Raw genomic sequence first — 19665 nt, 5'->3', positions numbered from 1 at the left:
GAGCATTATGGGTAAGAACACTTTGTGGGATCAACACGTGTCACACCGCCTACACTCATCTGGGTATCTAGTTTTCGGACATGCCTGGGTTTGATAGGTTTCCCTGGTTTGCAAAGGCTTCTGGGTAAGGAACCCAGTGACAGCCAGGCAAGTCACCCCACCCAGGATTCCTCCAAGTTTGTACTTTCAAGAAAATGTTCAGCTTTGTTAGGCTTCCTTAGGTGTTGCATCAGCTAGGGCCTAAAATCCACAGCTGCCCACATTGCAAAAAAGGGGTCGGTTTTCAGTAGAAAAATTTGATGTGTCCATGTTGCCTTTCCTGTTGCGGGCATTAGGTCTATACACACGAGTGAGGTAACATTTTTATCGGAAGAGTCAGGGAAACAATTGGTGGTAGGAATTTTGTGGCTCCCCTCAGGATCTTGATGAATCCATGATGGAAATGTGAGGAAAATGTGTTTCTAAGTCAAATTGTGAGGTTTGCAAGGACTTCTGGGTAAGAAAACCTAGCAAGAGCCATGCAAGTCACCCCACCTCGGATTCCCTCAGGTGTCTAGTTTTGCCCAGATGTGGGTCCGTGCTCACTGCGCCACTGGATTCACGCTAGCCTGAAGGGTGATACCTGAAACTGGTCCCAGGAAGTTTATTTCTGGTCCAGGGAGGACCTGGCTTGGCAGTTCGGGCTGGACTGTTCCCCAGGGGAACAGGGTCAAGACTGATTTGGATATGGCAGGGTTCAAACTGGGGTGGCATGGTGGGCAAAGAAACAATGGATTAAACCAAGATCTTTGTGACTGGGGCTGAATATTTGCATTGTTCAGCATTCCGTCTATCATCTGTTCTCTTTGCTTTTCTCGCTCTAAGTGGGAAGGATATGCCCAGACGTGAGTCCCATGCTCACTGCACCACTAATTTCAAGCTAGCCTGGCTGGTGAAGAGTGAGACCCTGAAACCAGTCCCAGGATGCTTGTTTCCGGTTTAGGGAGAACCTGGCTTGGCAGTTTGGGCTGTACTGTTCCCATGGAGAACAGGATCAAGACTGATTTGTATATGGCTGGGTCCAAACTGGGATGGCGTGGTGGGCCAAAATACGATGGATTAACCCAGATCTTTGTGACTGGGCGTGAATGTTTGCATTGTTCAGCATTCCATCCATCATCTGTTCTATTAGTTTTCAAGAATGTGCAAGTTTTATGGGTTTCCCAAGGTTTCCGCTGAGCTAGGGTCCAGAATATACAGCTACCCATATTGCAAAAAAAGTCAGTTTTAAGTGAAAAAATGTGAAGTGTCTATGTTGCCGCGGGCACTAGGCCTACCCAAACAAGTGAGGTACCATTTTTATCAGTAGACTTGGGGGAATTCTCAGTGTTAGTAAATGTGTGGCTTCCCTCAGATTCCAGGACATTCCATCACAGAAATGTGGGAAAAATGTGTTTTTGTAGTCAATGTTTGAAGTTTGCAAGGGCTTCTCAGTTAGAAATCCCAGCTACAATCAAGCAAGTCACTCCACCCTGGATTTTCCCTGGGTGTCTAGTTTCCAAAAATATGCAGGTTTGCTTGGCTTCCTTAGGTGCCAGCTGAGGTAGGGTCCAAAATCCACAGCTACCCACATTGCAAAAAAAGGCAATTTTCAGTGGGCCCTTTCATGTCACATGCAATAGGCCTACCCACACAAGTGAGGCATCAGTTCTATCGGAACACGTAGGAATACAGAATAGTAGAACCTGTGTTATTATCAATTGTATTTCTATGCATTTGTGTCTTCCAAATGTAAAACAAAGTGGAAGAAAGATCTAATTTAGAGATATTCAAATAACCACTGCTCCTAAACTCCATATCTGTTGGCCATTTCAGAAATACATAGGCTTCCTTGATACTCATTTTTCACTCTTTGTATATTACCTTATGACTTGCTCTATACCAGGTACACAAGGAAAAACCATTGCAAGGTGCAGCTCAGTTGATGGCTCAGGGTACCTACAAACCCTATATATCCCCATGACCAGAAGGGCCACTGGGAAAGGAAGTTACAAATTAAAACATTTAAATATTTCATACTCATTTTCAATATTCATTTCAACAGTTAGCTTCTTGGGAAAATCTTGAGGGATCGGCATAAATGACTCCTTGCTGAATTCAGAATTTTGTCTACTTACTTGTCAGAAATCAGTAGCTTTCTGGGATCACCCATTGCTATTATACTGGTTTCCACTACAAACTGGAAGTAGGTTGAAAGCACATAAATTGGAAAAATTGGCTACCCCTTTGAAAAATTCCAAAACTGCGACACAAAAATAGGTTTTTGGGTTCAGCTCTATGTTCCTGAAAGCTGGAAAGATGGTGATTTTAGCATAGCAAACCTTTTGTTGATGCCTGTTAGACCTGTTAGTGTTAGGGTGGTTTTCCCCCAAGCTTTTTGCTTTCCTTCTCCATTTTTACTGATCTCTTTTTTTGCTGGCCTTACCACTCTGTGTACTTTGCCACTGCCAACCAGTGCTATAGTGCTTGCATTTTCTCCTCTAAACATGGTAACATTGGCTTAGCCCCAATTGGCCTTTTAATTTACTAATAAGCCTCCAATAAAGTGGCACTACATTTGCACAGGACCTGTAAATTAAATGCTACTAGTTGAGCTGCAGCACTGATTGTGCCCCCCCACTTAAGTAGCCCTTTATACATGTCTGAGGCCTGCCATGGCACTCTTTGTGTGTACAGTTTTCAACTGCCATTATGACCTGGTAAAATAAACCTTCTGCCAGGCCAAACATTCCTTTTTAATACATATAAGTCAACACTAGTGTAGACCTTAGACAGTCCAGAAGGCAGGGTGTGTTGTATTTAAAAAGCTGGACATTTACTTTTACATTTTACATGTCTTGTTAGTGAAGAACTCTTACATTAATTTCTCACTACTGTAAGGCCTACCTCCCCCATAGGATAACATTGGCATTACTCTATTATATTCTATAAGTGTAATTTCCAAATAGGAATAGGTAAACAGCTCATGTTTGGTGTATCTGGAATCACAATTTAAAATCCTAACTCATGGTGAAGTCAGATTTTAAACCGTAATTCTGAAAAGGACACTTTTAGAAAGTTGGCATTTTCCTGCCTTGGCCATTTAGTGCCTGTACGTGGGCCATATGACTGGGTGTAGCTGACAGTTGAGCTTTGTGTATTTCTCCCACAGAGCCACACAAAATAGGGAGCTTTGGTGTACCTGGATTGACCATCACAGGCAGGATGGGTGGGAGGTGCTGGGCACAGCCCCACTTACACTTGAATAGGCTGTGTGCTGCCTCCACAGAAAGGGCTGCATACCTCTTGTAGGTAACCTGGAGCTTGGACAGGGAAGGCAGGATGCCTGGGAACTTCAAAGGGAAACCTCTAGAAGCTTCTTTCCCACTTCAAAGGCACAACAGGGTATAAATATTGGACCTCAGACACCACCACTTCAGTGTACTTCTGGACCTGTAGATACTCTGGCAGGAAGGACTGATGTACTGCTACAAGAACTGTTACTCTGCTGGGCTGCTGCTCTGAAGCAACTGCTACCCCGCTGTGCTGACCTACTGCCCTCTTGCCTGGGGAAGAAGAAATGGACCTGCTACTTGATCTTGAACCCAGCACCCAGGAGTGACTCCAAAGGCTAGTCTGTTGCCTCCTGATCAGAGCCTCAGGGACATACAATGCTCCCCAACCAGATCCAGGACCCAGCTGCAATGTGTTCCTAACCCCCATGTGGTCCCCTTCAGGTCCCTTGTTGTTCAGTGAGCTTAAATCAAGCTTTTGGTCTGTTTGTGATCGCACTGCAGGCACTGAAAAACAGTGCAGAGCACCACCACCCAGTCTCTTCACATTGCAGCATCGACTGCTCATGAGGGACCACCAATGCAAATCTCTAGCCTGCCCGTCTGCAACGCCTGGCCTGCTCTTCACATCGCACTGACAGCCTCCTGTGAAACTCTCTTTGTTCCTCGCATCTCTCTCCAACACAAACGGAATCTTGGCAAAAAACTTGAGAAAGTAAATCTTCAGCTAGACTAATATGGGACTGTTTCTGACCTGTGCTCCAATGTGGTCAGCCTGAACTTTTGACTTTTAGCCGGTCCGGTGCAACCAGATGGCCAAGGTTGGCACTTTCTGCTTTTGGGCGCTTTTGTACACTTTGGGGGTCATTCTGACCCTGGCGGTAAAATCCGCCAGGGCCAACGACCGCGGGAGCACCGCCAACAGGCTGGCGGTGCTCCCTTGGGCATTCTGACCGCGGCGGTACAGCCGCGGTCAGAAACGGAAAACCGGCGGTGTACCGCCGGTTTTCCGCTGCCCTGGGGAATCCTCCATGGAGGCGCAGCTTGCTGCGCCGCCATGGGGATTCCGACCCCCATACCGCGATCCTGTTCCTGGCGGTTTTGGCCGCCAGGCACAGGATGGCGGTATGGGGTGTTGTGGGGCCCCTGGGGGCCCCTGCAGTGCCCATGCCAATGCCAGGGCCCCACCAAGATTTTCAGTGTCTGCCATGCAGACACTGAAAATCGCGACGGGTGCAACTGCACCCGTCGCACCCCTTCCACTCCGCCGGCTCCATTCGGAGCCGGCATCCTCATGGAAGGGTGTTTCCCGCTGGGCTGGTGCGCGGCCTTCTGGCGGTCGCCCGCCAGCCCAGCGGGAAACCCAGAATACCCGCGGCGGTCTTTTGACCGCGCAGCGGTATTCTGGCGGTCCCAGCCAGGCCGGCGGCTTCCGCCGCCGGCCGGGGTCAGAATGACCCCCTTTATTCTTTAAAAACTCATAACTCCAGTTCTACTGATTGGATTTTGTCATTTTAGTCTTGTTTTATTTATTATATTCAGCTCTCTTTTTCTAACCTGTTGTGGGATCTTTTTGTGTGGTGTTTTCACTGATTTACTTTTTGAAATTTTGCACAAATATATTACACCTTGCCTCTAAGTTAAGCCTGACTGCTCTGTGCCAAGCTACCAGGGGGATGATCATAGTGTTTTTTTTTTGGGGGGGTGGGGGGGGGGGCTTGAGCCTCACCCTGACAGATACTGTGATTAATGTTTGATCACACCCCAGTCAACTAACAACTCAATTTCTTACAATCCCATTTTTCATGATTACATTTAATTTGCTGTAATTTCCAATTATCATGTTTAGTATCTATGGATTCGTTGTGATAAACCCTCTTTAATAGTGAAGTCAGATTTTTAATTACAATTTTGAAAATGTGACTTTTAGAAAGTAAGCATTTTCCTGCCCTTTGTGCCTGCAGTCTGTCTCGGGTCACAGGACTGGGTGTAGCTGACAGAGTTTGTTAATTCTGCCACAACAGTCACAAAATAGATGGATTAGGTGTGCCTCAATGGGCCATCTGCTGGCAGGATGGGGTGGTAGAGCTGATCACAGCCCCACTATGAACTGAATTGGGTGTTCTCTGCCTTCACACAAAGGGCCTAATGACCTCACATTGTCACTAAAGCCAGCTTGGAGCCATAACAGGGGAGTCAGGAAATTCCATGTCCTTTAAGGAACCTTTCTAGAAGCTTCTCATACCTGCCAGAAGAACGGCACCAGGGTATAAAATAGGGAGCTTCAGACTCACTCTTCAGTTCACTTCTGGACTCTGAGGACTACCTTCTGCTGTGACCCGCTATGCACCCTGCAAGACTGCTTTGGTGTACCTGGAAGGACTGCTTTGCTGCCTAGAGCCTGCCTTAAACCCTCAGAGGCCAGCCCTGATGTTGAGCCCCGCATCTTTACCTGAATCAAGGTCTACCAGAGGGGCTCCAAGGGCTAGTTTGCTGGCCTCTTGTTAGTGTCACAGGGACAGAAAAGGCTTCCACCATCTTTAATCCACACCTGGACCCGGCCTCAGTGATTCCCGAACCCTCCCCGAAGAGGTGCCCTACCAGTCAAGAGCCTTGGTTGAGGTGCTTAAGGTCCTCAGGTGGGCAAATCCCAAAACTGAGGACTTACAACATTTTTGGCCAAAACTGCTCTGAGAACCAGGAGTAGACTGGGATTTACCTGCTCACCTATCTGCCCAAGGTGCATCGCTGGTCTGACTGAATTTGCTGCTTCTTCAGCTATGTTCTTCTGCAGCCCTCTGCCTCATCCCACTAGAGTCTGAACGTAGAAATCCTCACCGCAGTTTCAACTCAAGTCCATCCGACAGTAATGCTCATTCCTTGGACACCACTGTATCCTGGCCCCCTGACCTTGGCTTCTCAGACATTTTTCCTCAGAATTTCTTCTAAGTCCAAAGATAAGCACTGTGAGAAAGTGGGTGGTTGGTTGACTGGGGTACGAGCCCTGATCAAGCAACAGCCACATCCCTCGTAGGATGAACCATAAAAGTTACTAATTCAACCTGTGCTTAAGCCTGGTTAGCTTGGCACAAAAAGCAGTCAGACCAACCTTAGAGGCAATGTGTTAAGTATTTAACAATACACAAACAGCAATACAGTGAAAACATAACACAATACAAATCCCGAATTAACCAATTTAGAACAATAGACTAACTTTTAATAAATTATTTGACACCAAAAACATCACAAACCAATTAGTAGAACTAGAGTTATGGAGTTTTAAAGTTTAAGATTCAAGGCCAATTTGGGAAAATGGCCACCTGGGAACCTTTAGCACTACAAGCAAGGGTCCAGGAGTGGATCAAGACCACCTGGGGGTTCAAGACGTACTCAGGCTGGGTCTAGATGTGGGTTCAAGATGGTGGGAGCCTGTTTTGTCCCTGTGGCTCTGAACAGGTGGCTAGCTATACTAGGCCTTAGAGTCACTACTGAAGTCCTGGGTGCAGGTGGAGATGCAGGGCTCTACAGCAAGGCTGGCCTCTGAAGGCTCAATGCAGGCTTCAGACAGCAAAGCAGTTCTTCGAGGCACAGCAGCAGTCTGGTAGAGTGCACAGCAGGTCACAGTAGCAGGCAGTCCCATAAAAGTCCTTCCACAGGTCTAGTAGTGAACTAAGGAGTAGGTCTGAGAGCCCTATATTTATACCCTGGTGTCCTGCTCCTAGACGTTGGGAAATGTTTTCAGAAGGGTTCTCTGAAGTTCCAGGAATTTCCTGCTTCCACCTCCCTGGCTCCTAGTTGGCTGCACTGACACTACAGGGCCATTAAGCCTATTGTGTGATGGCAGAGCCCAGCCTATTCAGCTGCAAGTGGGGCTGCGCTTAGCTTTGCCCCTCCATCAAGTCAGTTAACAGCCCGTTCAGACTCTGCTAACCCCACTACTGTGTAACTGTCAGGGGTGAACTCGCAAGCTCTCAACTGTCAGTTACACCCAGTCATGTGTCCTAAGGCAGGCTGCAGGCACAGAGGGCCAAGGGCAGGAAAATGGTAACTTTATAAAAGTGGCATTTTCAAACATGTATGGATAAATCTTACTTTACCTTTAAAGTGGGTTTATCATTGCAAGTTCATAGATACCAAACATTACATATCTGCCTTCTCTGGTTTAGGAATTACAATTTATTAATTCTAATAAGGAATCCCAATGTGTATGTTGTGGGAGGGATAAGACTCACAGTAGTGAAAAAACAAATTAGGAGGTTTTTCACTACCAGGTCATGTAAAACCAAAAAAGTACATGCCCTACCTTTTAGTTACACAGCACCCTGCCCTGTTGGTAACCTAGGGCCTAACTTGGGGGTGACTTACATGTAATAAAAGGGGATTTTAAGGCTTTGCAAGGGGTTTTAAATACCAATTCGACATGGAAGTGGGACACTGCCTTCAGGCTGCAATGGCCTTGGACATGTTTTAAGGTGCTACTTAACTGGGTGCTACAATAAGTGCTGCAGGCCCGCTGGTAGCATTTAATTTACAGGTATACCACTCTACAAGAGACGTAAATGTACATTAAATATGTCAATAAGGTAAATGCCAATCAAACCATGTTTAGGGGAGTGAGCACAAGCACTTCAGCACTGGTTAGCCGTGGTAAAGTGCAGATAGCTCTAAAGCCAAAAAGCAAAAATCCAGCAAAAATTAGGAGGAGGAAGGCAAAAAAGTTGTGGGTGATCTTGTAGAGAGGGCCATTTCCAACAAGCGCTGATCGAGTCCAATCCATTCATTGTATCCGAACCGTATCCATCATGGTCACCAATATTTTTCTTACTTTGACCTGGTCTCTCACGACTAGATGTCCGTGGTTGGCACTTTGATCTTTTAGGCTCTAGTTTTTACTAAAAACTTTGAAATTCATTCCTCCGGTTCTACTGATCATTTTTATCATTTTAGTGCCAAATAATTTATAAAAATGTACTCTTTTTTTAAAATTGGTTTGGGACTTTTCTTCTGTTGGGTCTTCACTTTGTTACTGTTTGAGCACGGTACAAATAGGATACACATTTCTTCTACGTTGAGCCTGACTGCTTTTTGTGCCAGGTTACCCAGGATTAAGCCCAGGTTAATTTAGTGACTTTATGTGGTTCACCATGCAATAGTTGTGGCTGTTGCTTGACCAGGGCTCACACCAATCAATCAACAACCCAATATCTCACAATCACATCAGACTACCTCATACATGCAGTGTTAAAACAACATGTCACATTGTCACTTCACTATTATCGTTTCACATATCTTTGCAATCCTTGTTTTCCTGCTAATGACGGGGCTGTCTTGCCCCTTTTGGGACCCTGCATATCTCTGTCTCCAACTTGCTATCATCAGTTTGCTCAATACTGTGACCCCTCAGCCAGAATTTGCGCTTAATCTACGTTACTGGGTAACCCCTTCCCCCAACCCAAATAGCCCTGCAGTCTGGAATCCCAGAGAGCTTGCGAATCCCAAGTCCTTTCCCGTTGGGCAACCTGAGCCTGAATTCTTTTAATTTTCTTGTCCTTTACTGCTTACATACCGGCTTTTGCAACATAGTCCGTTAACTTGCCCATTGTCCTTTCTTAGACTGGGTGAACGGGACAAGCATTCACCAGGGCGAGTTGGCCAGGGCCAGCGCTATAGGTCCCATTCAATGGTGTCCTCTATATTTGCCCCCCTGTCCTGATGATTGGCCTGTTTGAAGGCCACTAACCTTTTTGCTCAATACGAGGGGTCAAGGAGCGTGCTTTTCCATCCAGGCTGCTTCTTTTCACGGCTCATCTCTTCCTTCTTCCCCTTGGCACTACCCTTTTGGCAAACTTTTTTTGCACTTTGTCCTGCCCTTGGGCCTATTCTGGGAAAGTGCAGGCCCCCATTGTCCCTGGGGGCCTTTTTACAGGTTATAGCTTTGTCCTCCTTAACACATCCCCCACATGCCGGACCTCTGCACTCCTCTTACCCTGTTTCAGCTTATATGATCCGCCAAGATCAGTTCAGGATCTTCTGGCAGCATCTGTGTCACCACCAGGAAGAAGCAGGTAGTACATGGATGGGGTGAGGTTTGTAATGTTAGGTATTCTTGATGTCATGATGAATTCACTGTAGAACGGCATGTTAGTGCTCCTATATATAAGGTATATGTTTGACGTGCCAGTTACTTGACGTCAGGTGCAGTTGTGCATTATTAGTGAGTGAAATTGCTTTTGTTGAGTGTTGGAAATGGCCTTTCTGCAGGGTCACCCCCAAACATTTTGCCTCCCTCCTTCTCTTTTTCTGACCTAATTTTTTGCTGGCTTTAGGACTCTGCACACTTTACCAGTGCTAACGTGCATATGCCCTCTCCTTAAAACATGGTGACATTGGCTCATACCCAACTGGCTTATTTAATTTACTTGTAAGTCCCTAGTCAAGTGCACTACATGTGCACAGGGCCTGTAAATTAAATGCTACTAGTGGGCTGCAGCACTAGTTGTGCCACCCGCATACGTAGCCCCCTGACCATGTCTCAGGCCTGCCTCTGCAGTGCCTGTGTGTGCAGTATCACTGCCACTTCGACTTGGCATTTAAAAGTACTTGCCAAGCCATAAACTCCCCTTTTTCTACATATAAGTCACCCCTAAGTGAGGCCCTAGGTAGCCCATAGGGCAGGTTGCTATGTAGGGAAAAGGCAGGACATGAACATGTGTGTTCTAGATGTCCTGGTAGTGTAAAACTCCTAAATTTGCCGAGGCCTGCTCCTTTCATAGGATAGCATTAGGGCTACCCTCATATACTGTTTGAGTGGTACATCCTGATCTGAAAGTAGTAGCCAGTTCATATTTAGTATGGCCAGAATGGTGATACAAAATCCTGCTTTATAGTGAAGTTGGATTTTATATTACTATTTTAGAAATGCTACTTTAAGAAAGTGAGCATTTCTCTACACTTGAATCCTTCTGTGCATTCCAATCCACGTCTGGCTAGGTTTAGTTGACAGCTCCCTTGTGCATTGACTCAGACAACCCCAAACACAGGATACTCAGCCTCATTTGCATACATCTGAATATTGAATGGGTCTTCTTGGACTGGGAGTGTGGAGGGCCTGACACTTACATGTCAAAGGACAGTAGCTTGCCCTCACACAAAGGACTGCCACACCCCCTACTGGGACCCTGGCAGACAGGATGGAACTGAAAGGGGACCTTGTGCACTTCTAAGCAACTCTTTGAAGCCTCCCCCACTTCAAATGCACATTTGGGTATTTAAGCAGGGTCCGTGACCCTACAAACTTAGAAACTTCTGAGGTAGACACTCTACCTTATAGACACTTCCTGGAGAAGAGAACCTGAACCTGCAACCTGCCCAGAAGAACTGCCTGGCTGCCCAAAGGACTCACCTGACTGCTTTCTGTGAATGACTGCTGCCTTGCTGTTGCCCTGCTGCCTTGCTGCTCTCTGGCTGTGCTGAGAAGTGTTCTCCAAGGGCTTGGCTAGAGCTTGCCACCTGTTCCCTGAAGCCTCAGGACCAAAAAGACTTCATTCCTGCAAGAACTCCCTGTGCGGCAAAAATCGACACACAGCCTGCCAGAAACGATGCACAGCCTGCATTGTGGTGAAAAATTCACCGCACACCGAACCGGAACGACGCAGCCCGACTTCTTAACAAGAAGATCGACACAGCGCCAGCGTAGCAACCAGAAATTTGACGCACGGCCCACTGGATCGACACACTGCCGAGCCAGAACGACGCAGTCCGACTTCCAGAGAGGAATCTATGCAGCGCCTACCGTGCGGTAGAAATTTCCACGCAACGCCCACTCGATCGACGCAGCCCCTGTGACTTTGTCCTGCCAGCGCTGGATTTCAACGCACGGTTCCCGGGGCGTCTGAAAACCCTGCAACCCGAAGAGGATCCAAGACCAAGCACCAGAAATCGATGCAAAGCCTTCCCTGCGTGAAAAGTAAACGACGCATCGTCATGTGCTGCCTGAGAAATCGACCCACACCTCCCTGTTTTCTACGCATCTCATCCTCTGTGGTTCCTTGCGGAGATTTTGAATGCAAACCAGGTACTTTTAAGAGACTAAAGACACTTTATATAATTTTACAGTGATATTTCAACATATACTTTTTGCATCTTAATCATTTTGACCTGCATTTTACCAGATAAATATTATATATTTTTCTAAACACTGTGTGGTGTATTTTTCTGGTGTTCTACTGTGTTATTGCATGATTATTGACAAATACTTTACACATTGCCTTCTAAGTTAATCCTGACTGCTAGGTGCCAAGCTACCAGAGGGTGGGCACAGGAAAATGTGGATTGTGTGTGACTTACCCTGACTAGAGTGAGGGTCCTTGCTTGGACAGAGGCTAACCCGACTGCCAACCCAAGACCCCATTTCTAATATTGAGGACGAGCAGCAATTTGCTATCTGGTCTTCTAAGAAAAAGATATTTAGAAAAAGAACACTGGGCACAGGGTGGAGGAGTGGGTGAGGGAAGCAGGTTAGGTAAGCAGTGGGGAGTGGCAAGACTCATGAGGGAGAGAGTAACACAGGGAGTAGTGGGCAGAAACACATGAGGGAGACAACAATATAGGGTGCAGGGTGAGAATCGCATAAGGAAGACAGTAAAAAGGCAGATGCAAAGTACACAGGAGACACATAGCAGCCATGAGGGAAAGAGCAAGCACTGAGCATGGGGGTGGGACAAATATTTGGAGGGAGAGAAACACAGGAGGAGACAGCTGGAAAACACATGCACTCTGATGGAGTGCTTAACCGAAAAGAAAAAAAGTAGTTCCCTAAAAGTGAGGAGTGGAAGGACACAAGTTAGGTAGTCAAGAGGTTGATAGAGAGCTTGTGCCCAAAGATAGGGAAAAACACAAGATAGTTAAGAAAAGCCATAAATGAGAGGCAGGTAAATCTGTGACAATAAAGCCAACCAGTGGTGGATATTGGACAGGTTGTAAGCCCTGTAAGTTATTGGTGAGCCCACAAAAAGTCATTTGCAAGGGGTCGTCTGTGCTGTCTGGTAGGCTCGACCTAAAAAAAAACATCTTAATCGCTTTCCCACATTTAACTGAAGTTAGAGAAACGAAGTGAAAAAGTGGTGAACAGAAATTATCTTCTTCTTCTCATATCCTGTGACAGAATCAAAATTATTAATGTGGAAATGCAAGTACTACTTACATTTTTTGAAGTTTTCGGCAGTCAGCTATACTAGGAACATCCTCGATTCTGTTGTATGCTAAATCCCTATAAAACAGACAGTATATAGTGAGTACCAATTCACAAGTTTACAATGAACTGTTTAAAATTTCACATGAGTCTCCTTCCCTCATTCAGCACCAAGAGCATTACAAAAAGACAAGCATTTGAATAGTCAAGAGGTCTAGTTTGGGAAGCTGAAGTGATGACTTTTTTTCTATTCTGATCTTACGCTACTAAAAAAAGAAGAAAATAAAAACCATGCTGCCGCCTTTGGGAGCCAACTATAATTGTGAAAACAGTTGTCTTTACTTTGGCCTGGAGCGCTAAGAAGCACCATCAATGGGCATTCTAGAATGTTGTTTAGTTTGATATTTGGCTCTTGCAATGTATTGTGACTTCACTCGTTGGAATGCCCCTTTAACGTACTGGCCATATGCTTCCGATAAAAAAATGTAAATAAAAAATAGCCATTGCTTACACTTTTATTAAAGCATTATAAGTGATTCCTAGCACAAAGTAGATACTCATTTTAGTTTTATTTCACAGCAGTGGAAATAAGATTCTTATTGTGCAAAATATGTACTATTGACTTTGAGTTATTGTAACCTGAACACATAGGCGGTCATTACAACATTGGCGGTAAAAGCCACTTACCGCCATACAGAAGACCGCCAACACACCGCTGCGGCCGTGGAATTCCGCCACAGCTATTATGACCCTCTGAATCCGCCAAAATTCAGACACCCACACAAGTCCGCAACACCAAAGGTCAGTGATAAACTGGCGAAAACAAATCCTCCATCGTCACGCCAATAGAAATACGGCCACACTATCACGACACACGAATACACTCGGCGGTCTTTCATCAGCGGTATTCCATTGGCGGTACACACCGCCGCGCTCAAAATACACACACTCTTACAAAACATCCCCACATTGGACAATTCAAAATACACACACCTGAGACACATACACACACCACTCCCACAGACCCATTACAATATAAAACACACACCCACATCATCCACTAATCCCTACGACAAAAAATTCTGAAAGAAGGCCAGAGAGAGACACCCCCAGCAAGAACAACAGCATCCACAGGCACACAACACCATCACCCACCCAACTTCCATGCACCTCACACAACACACCACTACATATCACCACACTTATCACCACACACTCCACCCCACACATTACCTACACCACCCCATGGCACGGCAAAGACACCCCAGGTTCTCGGAGGAGGAGCTCAGGGTCATGGTGGAGGAAATCGTCCGGTTAGAGCCACAGCTATTGGGATCACAGGTGCAGCACACCTCAATTGCAAGGAATATGGAGCTATGGCGAAGAATAGTGGACAGGGTCAACGCAGTGGGACAACACCCAAGAAATCGGAAGGACATCAGGAAAAAGTGGAACGACCTACAGGGGAAGGTGCGTTCCGTGGTCTCAAGACACCACCTGGCGGTTCAGCGGACTGGCGGCGGACCCCACCTTCTCCCCTACAACTAACAACATGGGAGGAGCAGGTCTTGGCGATTCTGCATCCTGAGGGCCTCGCAGGAGTTGGTGGAGGAATGGACTCTGGTAAGTCAAATCTTAACTATTACATCCCCCACCCTACCTGCATGCCAGCACATACCCCCACTCGCACCCTCACCCCCAGCACCCCAACTCCTCACAAATGTCCCAACATCACAAACCACACATCCCAACCCCAAGCCCTGCATGCAACTACAAGGCATGGACACCCATCACCAAAGCATGCCCACTTCACATACCCATACACCCCCTAAACCACCATCACACAAGCTCCCACACAGGAATGCTAGCACTGGGGTACACGGTCACCCACCCATTGCACACCATTACACACACAGATTTAACAAACATCCTTTTATACCCCTGCAGGACCCCTACCCAACATCACCGGACAGGAGGGTCCACACATGTCCACACCACCAACAGAAGAGGCCCACAGTGATGACAGCACCTCTGTCCAACTGGATCTAGATGACCAAACCGAACCATCGGGGACCTCTGGACAGTCGTTCCCCTCACACAGGCACAGGCCACCACAGACCTTCCCCCCTCTGGAAACACCAGCACAGCACCCACCCAGCGGGCCCATACCTCCGTCCCCAGTACACGTCAATCAGCTGTGTGTCCACCACTACAGGGAACCCAGGATAACCCACCACCCCAACAACAACAGGGACCTGGGGGCAGTGGCAGTGGGCACACGGTCCAGGGGACGGAGGCACAGGAACACAGGGGAACTGGGAGGGCTGCCGTGCGACAGGGAGCGGACAGGCCAAGGGAACCCACTCTCCACAAGGCCCTCTCCTCCATCATGGGAGCATACCACCACTCCCAGGAGACGATGGCAACGGTACTGGACAAGTTTCAGGAGACCCAGCGCATGCAGGAGGAACAGTATATGGGCTTCAGGGAGGAACTCAGAACCATCAGCTCCACCCTGGGCACCATCGTAGGGGTGCTGAAGGAAGTACTCAACACCAGGAGGGACACTGTGGGACTACAAGGGGCCCCTGACACTAGCATGGACGATGAACTGCCCACCACCTCCGCCGGCGCTAGTGGACAGGATGCCCCGCCACAGGACCACCACACCAGCACCCCACCCACTGCAGACGGAGAACCATCCCGCAAACGGTCCCTGAGTTCCAGGAACAAGACAGAGAATGATGCCAAGACCCCCGCCAAGAAATGAGACCACCCTGATTGTCATCCTACTGTCCCACTTTGTCACCCTGTCCATAATTAAACTGCCCCAGCTCCACTTCCTATGCCCATATGGGCAATGCACCTGTGAGACTAATAGACTGGACTCTGCCATGGACGCTCCTCCGCCATCACCCCTCACCATTTCACTACCCCCTCCGATATTTTGCATTTAAATAAACATACCTAAAGCACAAAATGATCTGGAGTCTGTCTGTGATTTCAAAATAGTGTATTAGCAATTACAGTGACAAAATGTTTTTGAAATAGTAATGTCAACATACCTATGTCACACAGCTCTAGTCCATGAGGAATTTAAGCAGATGTCACACAGTGGGACCCACATCTGTGAAACCGTAAGGGAAAGTAACAACTCAGTGACCATACACTGGGTGAAAACGACAGACAGGAGAGAGGTAGTAGTGTAAAAGTACATGTAGTAGGCAGGATTGTATTCTTACCTGTGTTTCACTGGAAATATTGCTGGATCACTGAGTCCCTGTTGTGCATGTCTTCTTCCTCTGCTTCCTCCTCATCACTGTCCACAGGCTCCACAGCTGCCACAACACCGCCATCTGGACCATCCTCCTGCAGAAAAGGCACCTGTCATTGCAAAGCCAAGATGTGAAGCATACAGCAGGCCACGATGATCTGGCACACCTTCTTTGGTGAGAAGAATAGGGATCCACCTGTCATATGGAGGCACCTGAACCTGGCCTTCAGGAGGCCGAAGGTCCGCTCAATCACCCTCCTAGTTCGCCCATGGGCCTCATTGTAGCGTTCCTCTGCCCTGCTCCTGGGATTCCTCACTGGGGTCAGTAGCCATGACAGGTTGGGGTAACCAGAGTCACCTGCAAATGGTGAGGGGCAACTGTTAGACACACACTAACCTGGAGGGCTAACCCCAGACAACCATCCCCACTGACTTGCTTCCAGCTCCTAATAGCTACACACGGTGCCTCTGGAGTTGACCCATCACATAAGGGATGCTGCTATTCCACAGGATGTAGGCGTCATGCACTGAGCCAGGGAACATGGCATTCACATGGGAGATATACTGGTCTGCCAAACATACCATCTGTACATTCATAGAATGATAACTCTTCCGGTTTCTGTGCACCTGTTCACTCCTGTGGGGGGGGACCAAAGCCACATGGGTCCCATCAATGGCACGTATGATGTTGGGGATATGTCCCTGGGCATAGAAATCACCTTTCACCGTAGGCAAATCCTCCACCTGAGGGAAAACGATGTAGCTCCGCATGTGTTTCAGAAGGACAGACAACACTCTGGATAATACATTGGAAAACATAGGCTGGGACATCCCTGATGCCATGGCCACAGTTGCTTGAAAAGACCCACTTGCAAGAAAATGGAGCACTGACAGCACCTGCACTTGAGGGGGGATTCCTGTGGGATGGCGGATTGCTGACATCAGGTCTGGCTCCAACTGGGTACACAGTTCCTGGATTGTGACACGGGCAAGCCTGTAGGTGATTATCAAATGCCGCTCCTCCATTGTCGACAGGTCCACCAATGGTTGGTACACCGGAGGATGCCGCCATCTCCTCACATGTCCCAGCGGACGGTGCCTAAGAAGGACAACAGCAAGCACAGAGTCAAACAACTCAGAGGTACGTACCCACAGTTTACACAGAACACCAATCATACACAAAAGGTGGCCTGTATGTGTGTTGAGACTAGGCCTAGGTATGTGTTACACAGTTAAAAATGAAGCCATGTGGGCCCCTGAAATGGCGGCTGCCTGACCTGTAAAGTGGGACAATAGGATGTGAGGTAACTGCGCTGGCGTTGTACACCGTCGCGGTAGGTGGTTGGAGACCGCGGCGCAACGTTGCATTGGTTAACATTGGACCCTATGGGTCCCAGGAGCCAATGACGATGTACGCCGGCGGTTACGGTAAGCACCGCAGTGGAGGTGACCGCCATTTTCTATCTGTTCAATCACTCGATACATGATCTTCGACAGGAGAGGACCTACACTGCAAGTGCTGCTGTGACCTCGGTCTGGAAGAGACAATGGCTCGTGCCTCTAGGGAAAGGGCCCCTGCCTTCACATCGGAGGAGTTGGAGAAGCTCGTGGATGGGGTCCTCCCCAGTACACGCTATTCTATGGTCCTCCAGACAAACAGGTAAGTACACAGGGAGCATGTTGTATGGGCTATGCCTGTGTGGAGAGAGCTGGATGTAAGAAGGAAGGGGGCAGAGTGCTGCATGCATGAAAGACGGTGAATGCATGTGCCATATGCCAAGGGTAGGAATAGGGGCCAATCACTTTGACGGTGCAGTTGGTAATGACTTCTCTTCTTCCCCTGTACATTTCATGTAGGTCAGCGCCCACCAGAAGAAAGATATTTGACGTGCCATTGCCAAGGACGTCCGGACCCTGGGGGTCTACCACAGACGGAGCACCCACTGCCGGAAAAGATGGGAGGACATTCGCCGCTGGAGCAAGAAGACGGCGGAGGATCAGCTGGGGATGGCCTCCCAACGTGGGAGGGGTGCCCGTCGCACCATGATCCCCTGATGTTCAGGATCCTGGCGGTGGCCTACCCGGAGTTGGATGGGCGCTTGAGGGCATCACAGCAGACACAAGAGGGTGAGTACACTCTCATTCTGCTGACTTTGCGCGCAGTGGAGTTGTCTGGGTGGGGGAGGAGGGCGGTGGGTTTCCCTAGGCCAGGGCGAGTTCCCCTCCGTAAGGCAGGCCATGTGGCACCCCACCCCACCTCTGTAGACTGCCAAGTACAACTATTCATGCCCCTGTGTCATCTATGTGTGCAGATGTTGTCCATAGCCTTGTAGGCCATTTCCCAGGAATTGAACAGTGGAGCCCAAGAGCGCGGCGTAGTGCAGGGGGCTTCTGTGTCTGTCTTGTCCACCAACGGTAGTGATAATCCATGCACTCAACATGTCTTTCTTCTGTCGTCCCCCCCCTTTTTGAGGTCTCCCTGTTCTTGTGTGCATTAGCATCATCAGGCGGAGGAGCAGTGGCACCAGAGCACGAGGGAGCTGCATCCCACATGGCCCTGGAGGACGAGACTACGGACTCGGAATTCACCAGTGGGATGGAGGGGGAGGGAGCTTCACGGCGGGGACAGGAGCTGACACCAGCGACACAGACACGTCCTCTGATGGGAGCTCCCTAGTGGTGGCGGCAACATCTGTGCCCCCCGCATCTACAGGTACAGCCGTCACCCACCCCTACCAGCACCGCCCTTCCAGCAGCCCCTCTGCCTTCTCCCCGTGCCCGCTCACCCAGGAGGGTGGGCATCACCTTCGCCCCAAGCACCTCATGCCCTGCCCCAGTCACCCCTGCTGCCCTCAGTGAGGAGGCCATTGACCTCCTCAGGTCCCTCACTGTTGGGCAGTCTACCATTTTGAATGCCATCCAGGGTGTAGAAAGGCAGTTGCAACAAACTAATGCATTCATGGAGGGCATTCATTCTGGTCAGGTGGCCCTTCACCAAGCTTTTCAAACTCTGGCAGCCATTGTCCCCATCTCTAGCCTCCCCCCTCCAACTTCCTCCACCCAGTCCCAATCCCCTGTACTTCTGCCTATCCCAAGCACACCATCAGACCAGCCTGCACATACCTCACCACACAAGGGAAGCTCAGGCAAACATAAGCACCACACATCACACAGGCACTCACGCAAGCAACACACACATGCAGACACACCAACATCCACTGCCTCCACTGTGTCCCCCTCCTCGTCGTCTCTCTCCTCCCTCCCAGTCTCGTCTACACTAACACCTGCATGCACTACCTCTACAGCCACTACGTCCCTCACCAGCACACCCACCAGCACACCCCACTCATGTGCAGTCACCACCCCCACTACCATTCACACGTCCCCTTTGTCCTCTCCCAGTGTGTCTGTGACGCCCCCTCCCAAGATACACAAACGGAGCCACACACCCACCCAACAGCCATCCACCTCACGACAGCCTCCAGCGCATGCTCCTGCACCCAAGTCACCAAACGTACACCTCCTACTACCACCACCTCTTTCTCCACTCCCAAACCCCCTCCAGCTACCCGTCCCAGTGTGTCCAAGAAATATTTCATGTCCAGCCTTGACCTTTTTCCCACCCCTCCCCCACCCCGTCCATCTCATTGGTCCCGAAGTAGCACCTCAGCCACAACATCTCCGGGACCAGTGGTGCCTGTAGTCACCGGTATGTGGAGTGCACCGGCCACCAGGACAGCCAGTGTGGCACGGAGCCACAGCACAGCCAGTCCCCCACCTGTGAAGCATCAGAAGTTGGCCAGTGCCCGGCGGGAGAGGGGGAAGACTCCAGCCACCAAAGCCGCTCCCAGGGGTCCCGGTGGGAATGTGGAGTCAGCTGTGACACCTCC

General features: G+C 48.8%; 1 protein-coding gene across 3 annotated transcripts in view; it reads right to left on the bottom strand.

Moving 5' to 3' along the window:
• Positions 1 to 19665, bottom strand: part of LGR5 (leucine rich repeat containing G protein-coupled receptor 5) — a 1160674-nt gene that overhangs the window by 387729 nt on the left and 753280 nt on the right. For all 3 annotated transcript variants that reach the window (XM_069228343.1, XM_069228341.1, XM_069228342.1), the window contains one exon: positions 12514 to 12579. In XM_069228343.1, coding sequence (XP_069084444.1) covers positions 12514 to 12579 — 66 coding nt within the window. The remainder of the gene's footprint in view (positions 1 to 12513; positions 12580 to 19665) is intronic.

The sequence above is a fragment of the Pleurodeles waltl genome, chromosome 4_1, assembly GCF_031143425.1.
Source record: "Pleurodeles waltl isolate 20211129_DDA chromosome 4_1, aPleWal1.hap1.20221129, whole genome shotgun sequence".
Taxonomy (NCBI): Eukaryota; Metazoa; Chordata; class Amphibia; order Caudata; family Salamandridae; genus Pleurodeles; species Pleurodeles waltl.
The sequence above is the reverse complement of the archived record's forward strand: the minus strand, read 5'-3'. Positions and strand labels throughout refer to the sequence as shown.